At 45.4% G+C, this 17,611-nt stretch overlaps 1 protein-coding gene across 2 annotated transcripts in view; it reads right to left on the minus strand.

The window, feature by feature from the left end:
• C2CD2L (C2CD2 like) overlaps positions 1-17,611 on the minus strand; it is a 533,517-nt gene that overhangs the window by 17,967 nt on the left and 497,939 nt on the right. For both annotated transcript variants that reach the window (XM_069614381.1, XM_069614380.1), the window contains one exon: positions 10,262-10,532. In XM_069614381.1, coding sequence (XP_069470482.1) covers positions 10,262-10,532 — 271 coding nt within the window. The remainder of the gene's footprint in view (positions 1-10,261; positions 10,533-17,611) is intronic.

Genomic DNA, 17,611 nt, shown 5'->3' on the forward strand with positions numbered 1-17,611 from the left:
CGACCACTGGATGAAGGAATCCGAAGAAGAACTTGGAAGAGACGCTGGCTGCAACTCCTGGACCATCGGTGTGCCCGGTGAAGCCCTGCTGCATTGTAGAAGCTCAGAATTCACCTCGACTAGAGAAGCCCTGCAACGGACGACTTCTCTCCTTGGGTTGGTGGGACCAATCAACGCCAAAGCAAACTTGTCTGTACATCCTCTTGGAGCTGGCTGTGCTTCCACTGCTGTTGCAGGAACCTATTGCCAGGGAGATGAACACAAGAATAGAGTGTCTCGTTTTTAAGTCGGACCCGGGCTACAGGATAATCCTTCGGTCTCCCATGAAGCAGGACTGACCAAGCCTGAGCCATCTCAACAGAGTGCAGGACCCCAGATTCAAGGAAAGTCCATAAAGGTATCCAAGAATCGTGGTGGTGCTATTTGTTAGAGCCGCGTGAAGCTGAAATCGCAAAGTGTCGATGATCTGAAGTTTGCCCATTGCTGCCACTGACCTTCAATTCAAAGTGCAGGAGTCCCCAGACGTCCTCTCTCTTGTCCTGACGACTGAGGACCTGGAGCAACAGGATCTCCATACCTACACAGGAACAGAAGCCGGCTGGAATCACTTTCTTCAAACCAAAGGTACTGTAAAACTAAGGGGACTTACCTGTTGTTGTGTTGCCTTGCTAGCTCTCAGTTGAGACGTGTCTTGGTTGCCTTTGCAGAGTTTGCTTGCAGCTTTGCCCTTCACAAGCCTCCCAGCTTGTGGCCCTAAAGTGATTTCATTTTCTACAAAGACTTCTAAAACATTTTGCAAGGCTTTTTACCTGCAAGGAGAGCTTCAGCTCACGTAGACTTTTGTTCAATTAACATTGGCTGTCCTGGCTCCCTGAATGACTCTTCTTACCTCCGACTTTGTGCTTTACCTTTCTCCCAAGAAAGGGTTAATTTACTTTGCATTGGAGGGTTCAAAAAGTTCTTACCTGCTTAAGAATTTTTGTTAACCATTGTTTATTCCCTCATCTTTTCCTTTTGACACTAACCTCAGTATTGCTCTCAATGTGCCAGTAATATATCAATGCCCACAGTGTCCTAGTTATTTAAGTCACCTCAGGGTGTAGGAAGTGTATGTGTGCCATCACAAATGGGTATCTACTGATTTATTGAAACAGAGTGTGTATTTTTGATGTATATTATTGTGTTACATATTTTTCTCCCTTCTAAAGAAGGCTTATTCAACTGACTATTACATTAATAAATAATGTTTTAATCAAGAAACTTTGAGTGTAAGTGTTATTTGAAGACTTGTGACTGTGAATCTCTGTGTAATAACCCTACAGCTCACATTGACCTCTCTTGAGATAAGTATGGCTGCCCAGTCACTCTACCAACTTGTGTAGTACATGTTTATACCAAAGCGTGGGTTCACTATTGCAAGAGGACAAGGCTGGTGCAGTCTCCCACAGGGTACTGTATACAATCTTGCCTAACAGGGGTGTTTCCAATTAATGAGTTTGAGCAGTGGTTGAAGTGGAAGGGAGCGGTGCGCCTTTACATTTTTAAAATTACGGTTTACCGTTCCCATACTTTTATTTGAAAAATAAACCGTTCCATAATGGTTTTGTTTTAAAAGTGTGGGAAGCAGTAGAAACGTGCACTTACATGCACTGTACTGAACGTTGCCTTAAACAGCAGGCACATTTGTCTGGGGGTTTATACTGTGCGTTGGAGGGAGTGTGGTGATGGGGTTTGTGGGGAGTGGGGCAGGCCAGCAGGGAACATAGTTCCACTACTTCTTTTCATACACTTCGACCACTGATTTTGAAGGCTGTGCCAGTTCCTTTCTGAAACCTGATTGAAAGTAATCAATATGACTGCTTGCAAGAACATTTTGCTATAAGCGTCAAGCATCGCAATAGGTCGATAGATACAAGGGCTGTGTCTATCGCCTTTTTTAAAAGTGGGGACAAGATGGGAGATTTTCCAGGAAGGAGGAATTAGTCTAGTAGACGGAACTAGTTAAAAAAGTAGTGACAATTTTAAAAGCTCACATCCCCGGATTATCTTTAAAAGCATAGTTATCCCGGGAGGATAGCTCAGAGGCAACGTGCTCAGCTTGGAAGCAAGACGACAGAGAGCAACACAGGTTCGATCCCCGGTTGTGCTTAGAAACCTCTGGGTATTAAGCGCGTTATAAATAACCTAGCATATCATAGTTAAAAAGTCCTTCAGGAGGTCTAGAAGACTTGCCTTTAAGAATCAAGTCAAAAACATCATCAGCAGTAAAATCCAACTCCAAACTAAGGTTGAGTTGGTAGAATAGCCAGGATTTGAGCCTTCAATATCAGAATATAATTGAGTGCAGTGATAAAATATTCAATGCCTCAATTTGAAGGACGATTGTTTCCGTGCTTGCACTGAACCTTCACCATGTCTGCCAGTTATGACTTTGCCCGCTCAGCACCGGCCCAGCACAATGCGAATGTGGCCTTTTCAGCAAATTTTAGTTCCAAATGGCAGAACGGCAAAGCGTTTGCTCTCCTGAAACAATCAGGAAGTTAGCGGTTTATTTTCTGCACGTGCAATTAGATTCCTTTCTTTAGTGTGCAACCTCTGATGGCACTTATCTATCTCCAACACACAGGAGAGTACATCTAACCGCTCTTCTTCTCATCCCTCTTCTCCTCCAACCTCTACTCCCTTCTCGCCACCTGGACGTTTGCCTTCAGCTACTGTACTCTCCCATTCTGCTTCATGTTCTCATCAAACCTCTGCCCACGCTGCTCCTGCTTGATGTTCTCCTTCAGCCTGTCCTTACCCCTGCTGCCTGATGTTCTGCTCCAAATTTTGCCCTTTACCATCCTGCTTTCTGCTTTCATCCAACTTCTGCCCTCTCTCCACCATCCATTCTCTCTCAACCCTTCCACCCTCTTTGAACCTGGTCAACCTTGTCCCTTTGCACCTCAAACTCTTCCCCTCCACCTTTTCTTACTATTGTACAAGATCAGGGTGGTGAGGCTGCTACCTGATAGTACCCCTAGGGGCGGTACTCAGCGGGAGGATCTCATGAGACCACCTCCCCTCTGGGGACAAGGGAGAGCATCTCGGGAGAACGTGGTAAATACACCCTTCACCCGTACCCTACACACTCCCCTCAGTCATTAGACCCCTCTGTTAACACACACTCACGTGTTAAGGATAGGTCCATGTACTTTTGTAATATCTATGAAGTTGAAGGTACTGGGACAAAGAAGATACTTAAGAGCCCTAGAGATTTACCTGACCCTAGTACTGGGAAGAGGTGGCCCATAGGAGGGATAAGGATTGACTTGTGTCAAGGATGGCACTCTATTAAGAGTGGCACAGGACACCCAGAAAGGGTTTGGGTGGTTGTGCCAAAATAAAGTGGACAGATAAGTACACACAGCTGAAAGGAAAGAGAACGAAGAGTAGGCAAGAGGAGCAAGGAAAAAGGTACAGAATGAATTCCCTCTTGGGGTGTATGCAGATATAGGAAAAGAGTATTCCACGAACCTTAGGAAAAAACTCTAGCCTTCTGCATAGTTTGCTATAACAGAGGCCCACGCTGTTTGCTCATGGCTTGGAACAGCAGCCATGGGTGTCTGTAATGTAGAAACGAGACAAGGGAAGGGGCAGAGGTTGACTGATGGGAACCAACAGACAAGCTCTGTACAAAAGGGTCTACAAACAGTACAAGAGAAGATACTTACAGACAAATCCAGGAAAAGGAGGTTGATAGCAAACTAGCAGAAGGAAATGAAGGGAAAGTCGTGTAACAGGATAGGATAGCAGAGGAGAGTAAGGAACAAGGTTGAGAGCTCAGAGGAGCAGGAAAGCAAAGAGCAAGCCCACAGGAGCAGGGCTGTAAGGTAGAGAGCCCAGAGGAAAAGGGCTTAGGGCAGCAGAGTAAAGCAGGCTGCACAGCAAGGAACCCAGAAGGGCCGGGCAGCAAGGAGTGGGCCCTCCTGAGGGGCAGGGCCGCTGACCGTAGAAGGTTGCAGAGGACTTTAGAGGGCTGCTAGGCCGAGAACCCAGCGGAAAAAGGTAGGTAGTAGGCAGCGGAGCGTGATAAGCTGCAAAGTAGGAAGCCCAGAGGACAAGGGCTGTAGGCAGCCGGAGTGAGGCAGGCTGCAGAGCAGGGAGCCCAGAGGACAAGGGCTGAAGGCAGCCGGAGTGAGGCAGGCTGCAGAGCAGGGAGCCCAGAGGACAAGGGCTGAGGCTGGAAAGCAGCAGAGCGAGATCAGCTGCAATGTGGAGAGCCCGGCAGGGCAAGGGCGGAGGCTGGAAGGCAGCAGAGCGTGATCGGCTGCAATGTGGAGAGCCCGGCAGGGCAAGGGCGGAGGCTGGAAGCATGTAGCAGGCTGCAAGGCAGGACGCCCAGAGGAGCAGGGCTGAGGCAGGGAGCCCAAAAGGCTAGGGCTGTAGGCAGCAGGGTGTAGCAGACTACAAGGCAGGAGCCCACCAGGGCACTGGAACAAAGAGCAGGTGAAATCAGGAAACAGCATACAAAGTTTGTAGCTCGAAGCAAATAAGGTGCCGGAAGGACTCTCAATGCAAGAGACTGAGCTCTCGCAAGCAGCAGCCTTTATACTGCCCAGCCCAGCACAGAGGCAGGCTAATTGGTTGCACCTGGCTCAGCACACCTGCAGACAATCGGCCACCTCCCTCTCTGTTCCTGAGCTGGTGGAAGCAGAGCAAATCCCTAGGGCTTCTGGGGATTGTAGTTCTGATGAAGAAAAATAGGAATAGCCAGGAATAGATGGTTATAGCCAAGTGCATTATGGTAAGTGTAGTTTTCTGGGAAAAATAAAAAAGCACCAAAGTCTTGCAAATGGGAAATAAAGTGAAATAAAGTGCAAATAGTGAATAGCGGTTGATCCAAGAGTTTTCTGTAGATAAATGAATAACAATTTGTCCATATTGATCGCCAATGTATGCGCCCATGGCGCTGGCATGACAACTTGACAGCTCTCACTGCAGGTGTGGACGTTGCACCGGGATGGAGCTTACGAAGTAAAAAGGAAATTTAAGAAGAACTATGCTTTTTCTCCTGCAGCTCGCAACGAACCCAGGAGTTTCAAATGGCGTGCAAGAATGCTACGGCTTAGTTAAGGGTTACTTCACCTGTGAAGTAGTGGTGGTTGGTTTCTGACCTTCACCCCAGAGTTCAGAGAGACTCTTGTGTCTCAAAACCAAAGAATGTTTTCAAAAGAAATACATGTTTCTCAAATGTTCCTGATGTGCTCAAAACAATGCCTTCATCCAACCATCGGATTTTATCCCTTCTCCAGGGATGTGCAGATTTAAATCAGGTGTCTCGGTATTCCCAAGTGCAAGAAGGTTTATTTCTGGGCCCTCCTTGGCTCTTACTTCTAACAATCTGGCTGGACTATGGCAACAGCCTCTATCTAAATGTGCCTGCCTCTACTCTCCGCCCTCTGCAACTTATCCAGGACAGGACTGCAAGACTTGTTCTTGGCCTCAAGCCCAGGGATCGTATCTCTCCAGGACTGAAATCTCTGCATTGGCTCCCAGTGGCTGCAAGGATTAATTTCAAAACCCTCTGAATTGTCCACAAAGCTTTCTGGGTCTGGGGCCGCACTATCTTCAACTCAATCTTCCCAAATATCTTCCTTCTCAAGCTCTTTGCTCATCCGCCTCCAACTCCCTCAGTGTCAGTCGCTTCTCCAAGCAACGAGTTGGTGGTAGATCTCTGTCCTCGGCAGGGGCCTCCCTCTGGAATAGCCTTCCTTCCTCCCTGAAACTTGAGGAGAACCATCTCTGGTTCCGGAAGCACCTCAAAACCTTCCTCTTTGCTTCTAAGTTCTCTCCCCCTCTCCCCTGCTGAATTCCTGGCTGAATCTGCACTGGCTACCTGGCCACTCTTTCTGACCTCGGGCCCAGGCCCTGCCAATTGTACACCTGCACTGCCTGACTGGCAACCCCTGCACCAGGGAACTGTATTCTGTATCCCCTACAGTCCCCCTACCAGCACTTATGTCTGCTCTTACCTTGCACTTGCCACCATCCTGCTGTTCTATTTATATACTTATTCTACTATCCCATGTACTGCACTTTCCCCTCTCCCTTCCTCCACGCACTTTTCCCTTTTCCCCCTTCCCATGCACTTGCGCGATCTGAATGACACCTGGCCTAGTAAGATCGTCGTCTGTCTTCCCTTGCCTCGAAAAACACTTGTGTATAGGCGCGTTATAAATGCCATATCATATCATCATAACCTTGGGTAGATGCCAGGCTTCCTTACTGGTGCTTTGTTTCTTTACCTTTCATTGGTTCTGTCCTTTTATTAGCCCCTGGTAGGCTCTCTGCGACTCTGGCCCAGGTTGGTTGTTCGATTCCGTTCACCCCGTCCTGGGGTATATGGGTGGCTGGCCTCTTATGGGCGACAGGCTTTTCTGGCCCTTCTGCTTGTTCGGTTTTGTCCATCCTGTCCTGGGGTATGCTCTTGGTTGGCCCCTCGCAGGATACACATTTCTCTCTCTGCTTTGCTTTTTGGTTTCATTCACCCGTCCTGGAGTTTGCTCTCAGTTGGCCCTTGTGGGCTTTGGGATTCTCTAGCCCCTTCAGTGGGAGCAGTCTCATCCTGCTGGCAGCGTTGTGGTCTGTGCTCCAGGACGCTGGTACCTCTCGCCTTCGGTGGTGGTGGTGCTTCCTGCCTCAGCGGCCCCTCTCTGGCTCGAGGTTCTGCCTTCCTCACCCCCCCCCCCCCAGTGGGATCCCATTTACCCTGTCCCCTAGGGCTCACCTCCCAAGTCCCAAAGGGGAGGCTTCCGCTTGGGAGGAATGGACACATTCTTTGGATTAGTCACAGGGCCAGAGCCCACCACCCTGAAAGCAGGTGGCGGGACCCGGCCCCCTGAGTCACCCCCCACGTATCAGGTAGTATCCAGTAGCATTCGAATTTGACAACACTGAACACCCCCCCCCCCCACCCCCTCACCGCCCCTTTTCGAGGAGCCTGCAGCTCCTGGAAAAGAAGTACACCAGGCCAATATTCAGGAGCAGACCACAACCTCCAAAGTACATTTCTCATACAGGTTTAAAAAAAACAACATTAAAATGGGGTGTATTCACTGATTAAGGTCATGCAGTGCATTACGTCTTTAAAATAAATGTTAGCAAACTATTCTAAAAGAAGGGAGTAAACTACTCCAACTTCAAAGAATTATTTCAAGAACAAAAGTTAAAGAAATATGTTTTGACTTTTGCCAAATGTTTAAAAACCATGTGCTGGTTTGAAAGTGTCACGAAAACTTGCTTTACAGGGGCCAGGAATAACCATCCCTTCAGCTTGAACGTCCATTTGTAGAAGGGAGAGAAGGGAGACTAAATTTCCTTTGGAATACAAGGCATAACTCTAGAGATCAACGAAAATTAGAACAAGTTATTATAATGATTATTGGGGTATTTATCGAGCGCAGACCTAGCTTCGGGATGCAATGGAGTGCTTTATAAGTCCTAGGTTGAAGTACACCACAAGAAAAGCAGATCGCAAGCGAACAATGCCAGGGAGCTAACAATGGGGGATGGGGAGGACAGGCAATTTGGTCTACAAGCAACCATGAGAGGAAACAGGGGGGAGCAGATCGCCCAGGCTCAGGTTAGGTGGGGAGTGGAAGGGGTATTGTTAAGGAGGAGCCATTTCTGAAGGAGGATCCCGTGCTCCTCCCTGGAATGCAGAAGCAAGGGTGTGTGTGTGGTGTTGACAGTGAGGAGCAATGGCAGACGAACACATTTAAATTAACTGTGTTTGCCCATTGGAAACCACTGGAGATTTTAAAGACATATTGTCAAGTAAAGGTGGCAGTCGGCTGCAGACTGCAATTCTTTCAGTCTGTTAATTAGATATTCTGTAGGCCCAGAAACCGACCATTGGATCATCCAATCTGGAGTATATAGGGGAGCTATGTACCATTACACATAAGCTGTTAGTGGATGGTGGTTTTAATGTTGTTATTGGCTTCAGTTTGCAGCTGAAGGCTATTTTTGAGGTAACACTTATAATTTTTTTTTAAGAGGGCTTGGTCGAAAGGTTTTATGTAAATAATGAAAAGGGCTGAAAATTGTTATCTTATGTTGAAAAAAATTGAGTGAAAAAAACATGGTCCCAGAATCTTACATTTTTTAAAGGAAATGTACGGAGATACAACCGTGGTTATTTGCCTGGGTAAAGGGGGAACATATCTCGAGCTATTAGAACGAACCTAGGCCTTAAGCAGGGCTGTGTAACATCTCCCATATTATATAACCTGTATGTGTCGGATCTATGGGACAGATTTGCCACTACAAACAATTATCCACCTAAAGTAAGGGGTAAGGCTATCTGTGGTCTGATGTATGCGGATGATACCATTTTGATGGATAAAACTCCAGTGGGATTGCAAAGGTTGTTGGATGAATTGTATCTTTATTCAAAGGGAAATAATCTAAATATCAATATTAATAAAACTAAGATTATGATATTTGGAGCAACCAAAAAGGAGAGGAGAAAAATAGCCTTAGATGGCACATAAGCTCCGTAACATTGGAGATGGTGGACATCTACCCCTGCCTGGACACCCCAATTATGAGCAATCCCCCTAAGAATTTTTTCCAGGAAATGGTAGAAACCAACGTATTAAAAAAGGGGAATGTTGTACGAAAATATATGTCTAGCAAAGGTGGACACTCCATTGAAGGATTTTTAGAGTTATATAAAAGCTGTATTATACCTGGTGCACTGTATGCTTTGGAAACGGTAGAGGGAAAATGTACAACTGACTTAGGAAAATTAGAAGGGAAGCTATGGAGACCTGTTTAAGGCCTACCAGGGGCCATCCCTATAGAGGCGATAAGATGTGAATTGGGGTTAACCTCTTTGGAGACTTTGTGGAAAATAAGTTGCTGTAAATTGTATTTCAGGACGGTGATGTGGGAGGGGGAGGAAGAGAGCCTAATGAGACTCATTGGTATAAACAGAAGTGGGAAAGGGAAAAGAAATTCCTATAAGTTAAGCCTGCAAGATATTGTACTCCCCTTCCTTGATGAACTACGCCTGAAAGTTCCTACGGAGAGAGAGGAGGTCACTATATTACTCAACCCTAAAGAAAACATCAATAACTTGGGATCTGAGTAAAATCTTGACTTACCTCTCTACAAAGAAACCCGCCACACCTAGAGAATATTTGATAAAAATAGGAAATAGAGAAATGAGGAGATTTACTATCCAACTTCCTTTGAATATTCTCCCATGTAAAGAATATACAGGTATTTGGACAAAAATTCCCTGAGAAGAAAGATTGTGTAGGTATTGTAAAACTGGGGTAAAAAGCGCAAGACACATCCCCACCATGTGTAGTGAATTGCAAGAATGGTATTACAAAGGATATGGTAATTTGGTGAGTGATTTAAGCATGATATTATTGGACCAGTTCTGGTCAACGATTTTTGTGGGGGAGATCAAGGTATACATTGGGCAGCTTTTTCTAAGTGGAATAGAGCAATTTTTTAGGAATAATAATCTTTTAATGTGTTTTAAGGTTGTGATTTATATTGAATGTGGTTCCCTTAATTTTATTGCCATTTTATTAATGTTATTGTGTCTATGGAAAGGTATAGAGGTATCCGGAATAATATGAACTTTGAAGATGAATTTTTGAGACTTGAAATTAGATATAAATTCCATACGTGCTGAATAATTGTTGCATTGAATTGAAATTGTATTTTATTCATCTTATTATTGAAATATTGTATAAAAATGATTTGTAATTGTATACGTTAGTGTATAAGGTTTTAATTAACCAATTTGCACTTTAAACTAAATACATTTTTTTAAAAAAAGGTTATGTTATGCCAGTGGAGTATAATGAACTGACTAGGTGACCACAACTATTTCACAACAGGGCTATAAGCATCCTTGGATGAAAAGCATTTGGGCAAGAGGAATTGAATTGTGTGCTCTCTCTTGCTGGCATGTGTGCTTATAATAGCTCCAAATGATTCTCCCACTCACTGAGGACATCTTGAAATTGGCTGCACAGGTAAGAGCTCTAGGATTATATAATGTCACCTTGATTCACTAAGAACGAGATTGCAAGCAGTCGACTATTTCAGCTTTAATCACTCAAACAGACCACCTTCTTTGATGCTTTTGATACTTCAACCAATCAGATTTCTTCAAACATGGACCTGTCCAAAGACTTAGTCTTTGCTATGGTAGTCTAGTCTAATGAACAACTTCATATTGTGGCAACCTCACCTTTGTGATCCTTCAAACTACGCGTCTCCAGAGCACCTGTAGAGCCTGTTTCTGATTCAATGTCGTCCACTGAAGGTCTCTCAGATATGTCCGACCTGGTTGTGTCATCCACTTCCTGGCTAATCCTCTGACCTGAGGCAGTGGTCTCCACAGAAGGGGGTGTGCTCGTAGAGTCCTGGGTATCGGCCATAAAGGATTCTTCCTGCATTGTAGCATCCATGGAGGCTGCATACCCAAGGGACAGTGCCATTTCATCCTGATCAATAGGAATCTGCAACAGATCAGGAGTACAAACTTACATAAAAGTACATCAACCAAAACAGGAAATCCAGCGGACAACCAATAAGAAGTATTTGTTACTTACCTGTAACAATGCTTCTTCTGCATTGGCGTCCGTCATAGAGGCAAATGCTTTTTATTAACTTTCATCAAGATGGGCTTCCTGAACAGAATGTGATCAGTCAGTTAAGAACAGTTGCAGTACTCCCATCTACTTGATTTGGTATTTTTATGTCCTGACCAATGAGCGGATAAGCTCTAGATTTCACTGCAGCTACGTTGAGATTATGGAGCACACTAGTTGCTTAATACAAATTCCTATTATGTAGCCCTAATGGGAAGAGGTGGGGGTGGTCACATCAATCTTGGAGTGCTTCAGAAGCTGGAGGACAACAGTTACAGTGACGTTTACTAATTGTTATCTAGCACTGGAGATTCACGTGATTTGAAGCAATTGCGTAGCAGAAAACCATAATTGGGTATGTGGGAACAGGTATACCCACAGGTTTACCGTAGTGAACTCAGGCTAGAAGAGAGGCCGGCGGGCACTGTGGAAGGTACAGTGGTGCCAGCAGTCCTATACAAAGCACACTCAATGAGGTTAGGGACTGGGGCCCCTCCAACTCTGCATTCCCCCATGAAATGTTCATGACCCTGACCACATCACGCGTTGTTGCTGATGTTGCAGTTCTGAGATGTCATTTCATTAAACAGTTTTGTTACTTGATTGTGATAGAAGGAATCGCACACTTTGATCTAATTAGCAGTATCTTGCTTGGAAAGTGGCTTGTCCGTGTGATCATTCCCAAAAACTGTTCAGGTTTCCTTATATATTTTTTCGTTTCGACATAACATCTTAACGTCCTCTTGGCACCTAAAAAACAAATGATTCTATTTCATGGGGTTGACTGGTCTTTAAAGAATGCAGGCAGATACACTTTCAGATTGAAATGCTTTCCTGAAGTTAATGGGTGAATTTTTAATAGTCTGACATATCCGTAATGATTTGTCCCTGGTATTTAATGGCTTTCCTCAAGGTAGTGATGAATTGTATTTGGGCTTTAAGAATAACTCTACGGAAGAAACCTAATGACCAAATTTAGGACCAAGTGCAATTTCGGTCCACATCTTGTTTGGCCCTGTTAGGGAGGATTCTCAAAAATGTGCTAATTCCCTTCTTCCTTAGAGACCCCTAGTTATTTTACTGGACTTATGACTTTTTGTGTCTCATTTTATTTTAATGTAATTTATTCTCTGTGGTTCTATTGACTTTGGAGTCTGACAAACTCCATAGGCATCACCTTTACATTGCGTCACACAGCATCTTTAGTGCAGTGGCACAGGGAAGTCTCTTAGATTTCCCAAATGTTTAAATAACTTCTCTTGGTAAAACTACTGTTTCCAAGGGCAGTGAAGTGAAATTGACTTTACTTACATTTTGTAACTTTCTAGACCCAGCACACACTATCTTACAATAGGGTGCTGGGGTGGTTACTTAGTATCCCCTTTGTCTAGCGTCTCATGTAACATTTTTATGTTACCCTTTCTACAATTAATGGCTGGTGGCAGTGGTTTACTTTTTACTACCTTTGTGGGTTTTTAACGCTGGCTGCGTTTGCAGCTGCTGTAAAGCACCCATGGGTGCCCATTTTGTCAAAATGGCCCTGGTCATCTTTTTTCACCATTTCTTGTTGGAAAAGTCTTTCTTGAGATTTACTCTGTGCACCATACCAGGTTTGGTCCCTTTGTTCATTTTGTCTTTGGCGGGTTTCATGAGTGAAGCCCGCCTCTGGCTCCATCCAGTATGTCTGGCAGGGGCAGGAAGTGAGGGAAACTCCCTTTGCTTAATCCCCTTGGTTACAGGAATGCACCCAAAGGTGATTGGCCGGTTGGCTGTCCGGCAAGGGCAGCCACCCTGCTATGTGATTGACATCTAGGCTAGAAAGGATGGGAGAAACCTGCATAAAAGGCGAGGCTTTTTGGCTTGGAAGGTAGAGCCGACCACTGGACGAAGGAACACGAAGAAGAACTTGGAAGAGATGCCTGCTGCAACTCCTGGACCGTTGATTTGCCCGGTGAAGCCCTGCTGCTGTGCTGAAGCTCCAAATTCGGCTCGACTTGAGAAGCCCTGCAAGGACACCTTCTCCCTTTGAGTTGGTGGGACCAATCAATTCCAAAGTAAGCCTGTCTGGACATCCTCTCGGAGCTGGCTGTATTTCCAGTGCTGCTGGAACCGAAGTACCACAGAGAGGAAAGCCAGATTGTGTGCGTTGCTTTTAAGTCGGACCCGAGCGCTAGGAAGATCCTCTGGACTGACCAAGCCTGAGCCACCTCAACAGATTGCTGGACCCCAGAAGCAAGGAAAACCAGAAGTGGTATCCGAGAAACGCAGTGTTGATATTTGCTGTCAGACACGAGGAGCTGAAACACGAAGTACCGCTGAATTGAAGTTTGCCCATTGATGCCGCTGACCTTCCCACTGCAGAGCAGGAGCCCCCAGACGTCCTCCCTTTTGCCCCTCCGACTGAGGCTCAGGAACAACAGGATCTGCAGAGCTGTACAGGAAAAGAAGCCAGCTGGAACCATTTCTTCTAACCAGAGGTACTGTAAAGTCTAAGAGAACTTACCTCTTGTTGTGTAGCTATAATTGCTCTCAGTTGAGACCCGTCTTGGTTACCTTACAGAGTTCCTAAAGCTTTGATCCTCACAAGCCTGCCAGCTTGTGGCCCTTCAAGTTTTCTATTTTCAACAAACATTTCTAAAAACATTGTGCAAGACTTTTTACATACCTGCAAAGAAGATCTTCAGCTCCCCTTGACATTGGGCAATTATCACTGGCTGTCCTGGCTCCCTGAGTGACTCTTCTTACCTCTGACTCTGTCCTTTATCTTTTCCCCAGGAAAGGGTTAATTTACTGAAGATTGAAAGGTTTCAAAAGAACTTACCTGTTTATTAATTATTTGTTAACCTTTGTTTTATTCCTCTATTCTTTTACACCAAACTCAGTATTGCTCTAAATGTACCAGTGATAAATCAATGTCCACATTGTCCTAGCTATTTAAGTCACCTGAGGGTATAGGAAGTGTGTGTGCCACCCCCAATGGGTATCATCTGACTTAGAGAAACTAAGTTTGTCCTTTGAAGTGTATTTTAATTGTTACATATATTGCTCGCTTCTGAAGAAGGCTTATAGAACTGACTGTGAAATAAATGAATAATTGTTTTATCAAGAAACCATGAGTGTAAGTGTTTATTTGAATAACTGTTTTGTGAAACTCAGTGTCACAACATTACTGCTCACATTGACCCCCCTGCTCAGCCATACTACCAACCTGTGTAGTTCAGTCTTATGCCAAAGGTTGGGTCCCTATTGCCAGGAGGTCAGGGTTATTGTAGTGCACCCAAAGGGTACTGGATACAATCTTGCCTAACAGGCCGTCAATAACAAATACTGCCTCCAAAGATACGTATTTTAGCCATAACCTTTGCATCAGCTTGAAAGGATGGCATTAGAGTCTTGCTAGAACTGTATTCAACTCCTGTGCAGCAGGGATTTTGGGGAAAGGGTTTTCTGCTTCTGTATATGTGAGAGCTGCAGACTCCAATGTGCCAACAATCATAGATGAAGCAGAACCATATTCGGTTTTAAGACATACATGCAGCCCTGCACAGAAGGGGTGTATCAGCCACTTATAATTCTTAAAAATAGGCAAGTACTCTAAAAACCAAAAATAGGAAGTAAAAATACTCCCAACAAAAAATAAGAACCAGACACACATGCCTGTCCTCTTGCTTTCACCCAACAGCTCCGTGCATATGTTTGGATCAGCAGTACACGTAGTGCAAGAGTAAGGAACTAATATTATTATGGCCTCATCTGAAGTATAAAGATGCATCTTTTAACGGGCGTGAATGGAGAGGAATTTCCCGTACAGAATCCTGCCATTCTGACTCAACTCGGCCAAGGTGTTTAGTAAGATTATGAAAGCCATAGTGGGCTAGCGAAGGACCAGTGGTTAGCATGTTTACCAATATCTAGATGACTGAATGATCAGCCCCAGGTCACCAGAAGAGGCTCTGTGCACCCTTCAATTTCTAATGAATGACCTGTTGAAGTTAGGGTTTTTAAGTAAGAGCCGACGTCAATGCAGACTTTAGCTTTGAACAGGATCATGTAGTATACCTTACAATGCATGCTTCTGATTCTTGACAGGCAGGGAGACAGCCTCTGGGGGATACCTCACTTTGAGCAATTGGCATGGTAGTTCCAGCAACTCCTCGGGCTGTTAGCCACTGTGGCTGATCAGAAGAAGGTTGAGGACACTCTTTGGACATGTTCAAGGGTTTTTTATTAAAGAATAAGGCCCATCTCTCCCTACTGCTATGGAGTTGTTCCCTACCTACAAAAAACAAACTAGGGTGGCTTGTCAGTCATCAGTGAATGTCCAAAACAAACTGACCGCCGTCCAACACTAAGCTAACTGATCCTCCCACTATATAAATAACAATAGGTCAGGAGAACAACTCACTTCTCCTAAATTGTACTTCTTATACCACTCTCTTTCTTCTTTCAACAATTAACTTTCAGCTAGTCTCTTGTAACTCGTATCTTGATTCCATTCCCCATCTTAATATTCAGTTTCTTGGGCTTTTTTGGACTCCTCTGATTTTTATCAACAGTCTTAAAGCACTTTTTCTAAATACCGCTTCGGTAGAGAAATGGACTTCTTGGATAATAACAGTTCATTCATATCATATATTGTTTCTGTGATATGGTTTATCCTATTGGTTTCTCTGGTTTTCACTTCATCCCACCCATTCTCTATTTTGTTCCTTCATATTATTCTCCAGCGGCTTTCATATCACCCTTCTCTCTCTCACTTTTGTGCATTCATAGTTCATCAAGTTTGTTCTCGAAACTTCAATATTTATACTGAGAATAATTTCCCCAACTGTGTAATAATTCCTGTTTGGCTGGCCATTCTCCCAGTTAACGCCTTTAACAAAACATCCTTCCTGTCTTGCTTGGTTATCCGTTTGCTTTTTCTGGCTTTTGCACTCCAGATTACGTTCTCCTGCCTTCTCAATGCTCCAGCACCCAGCCAGAATGTTTCTCATAGTGGTCTCTGAGCTGTTCCACGGGCCCCTGGCCCACAACTACTCCTTTGCGGCCATGCCACTACTTCTGCTTGGCCTCTGGCCTTCTCTGCTACTGCCTTCAGGGTTCTGAGGAATCTCTCTCGTGTCTTCCCCTCTCTCACTCTCTTGTCTGGTTACAGCGATTCTCCAGCGTTTCTGCTCCCTTTCGTTCAATGCAAGTTTGAACAACGCAGGCTTCATGCTTCCCTTCTGTTCGTCCTCCTTCCGCTATGACGCTGGTAGGGGCCTTCCCCGGCTCACATATTTGTGCATTCCTCTTGCTCTCCTCCTCATTCAATATACGCTCGCTCTTCAACATCCTCATCTCTGTGGATTGGAGACTTTAATTTTAAGAGCCAAGCTCTCTTTCTTGTTACATATGATGTATGTTAACCTTTCTTCTGTCCAAGTCTTGAAACCTCTTGGCATTCCAGAGAGTCCCATGTAGGCCATTCTCTGTACTGGTTTAGGATGTTCCTCATAGGAACGGGAGTCCTTGTCCCCTATGGGGGTGTCTCCTGGTGTGGTCCCACTTGCCTCGACCCCTAGTCAGTGTGTTGCGGAGCAGGCTCAGCTCCCTAGCCCCACAGGAGGGGCTCCCCCGTTATTTGTTTATTTATTATATTGTGCATTTGTAAGGTGCTTATACATCAAGTAAATTGTGTTTGAAAGCGCCCATAGGGCAACGGGGAGGGAACATGGGAATAAAAGACAAATATAAACAATGAAAGAGAGAGGCAGTCCAACTAGGCCTTGTGAGCATTCAGAACGTGCAAGTGCAGAGAGAGATAGAAGGGATGGGGGGAGTCCTAGGGGGATACGTGCTAGTGGTAACAAGGAGGGAGGTGCTAGGGAGTAAGTTGCAAGCAGCGGTTAGGTGATTGGCCAAGATAACTAGGTAAGAGTGGTCAACTGCTAGTAAATAAGTGCAGGCCTGTGATAGCACAGGCCAGTGGGCACCCGAGGCAAGTGCTGGGAGTTGGCGGAGGATGAAGGCGATTGGGGGTGGGAGCCCAGGACCCAGGTGGACACATAAGGGCCCTGGTCAGCAATCTCAACAACTGTGGGGAGGGGAGGTGGGGAGAACAAGGTGAAAAGGAAAGTCTTGAGGGGCTTCCGGAATTGAGGAGATCCGGCTCAAGACGAAGAGGAATAGGGAGGCTGTTCCAAAGGAGGCACCAGCCGAGTAAAGAGATCATCCACCAGATCGCTGTTTAGGGAATCACCCGACACGCAGAGAGTTGGTGCGTAAAGATCAGGAGGGAGAGTATTTAGTGAGAGCCAGTTGCAGATAGTGTGGTCCCCGGTCCCAGACAGCCTTATGGATGATGAATAGGGATTTGAATTTGATCCTTGCAGCAATCCGGAAGCCAGTGTACAGTTTTAGGGCTGGAGAGATGTGGTCCCTGGGCTTGAGGCCAAGGATAAGTCTCACAGCCCTCTTCTGGATTAGCTGGAGGGGACATAGAGTGTAAGAGGGTAGATTAAGGATGAGGCTATATTGCAGTAGCTAAGCCTAGAGAGTACCAGAGCTCTGGAGACATTGAGCTTCTGGGCGAAAGGAAGGATTCCTTTGAGGCGGTGTAGTGGAAAGTGGGCTTCTTGGCAAAGTCCTGCGTGTGAGGGTGGAAGAAAAGAGGAGTCTGAGCAACCTGTAGGTGTCTCACTCACTAGTCCCCGGGGATCTGTTATCCCGGTGCCAGGGCGCGGCCATCGCTATTGGATCCAGTTCCTGGGGGTGGAACAGTGAAGGAGGATCACTGGGTTAAGGGGTCTTCGGGGAGTGGAAGTGTAACACCGAAGGGTGAGACGCGGTATCCCCTTCCTTATGACACCCTTTTTCCATCCTGCCCATTAGAATACTTACAAACTCTACCCCCCCCCCCTTCCTTTTCCAACACAAACCCTTTCTCAGACCGTGAGCGACAACAG

This window comes from Ambystoma mexicanum, chromosome 9 (genome assembly GCF_040938575.1).
Source record: "Ambystoma mexicanum isolate Mex_15411 chromosome 9, UKY_AmexF1_1, whole genome shotgun sequence".
In the NCBI taxonomy this organism is placed as follows: Eukaryota; Metazoa; Chordata; class Amphibia; order Caudata; family Ambystomatidae; genus Ambystoma; species Ambystoma mexicanum.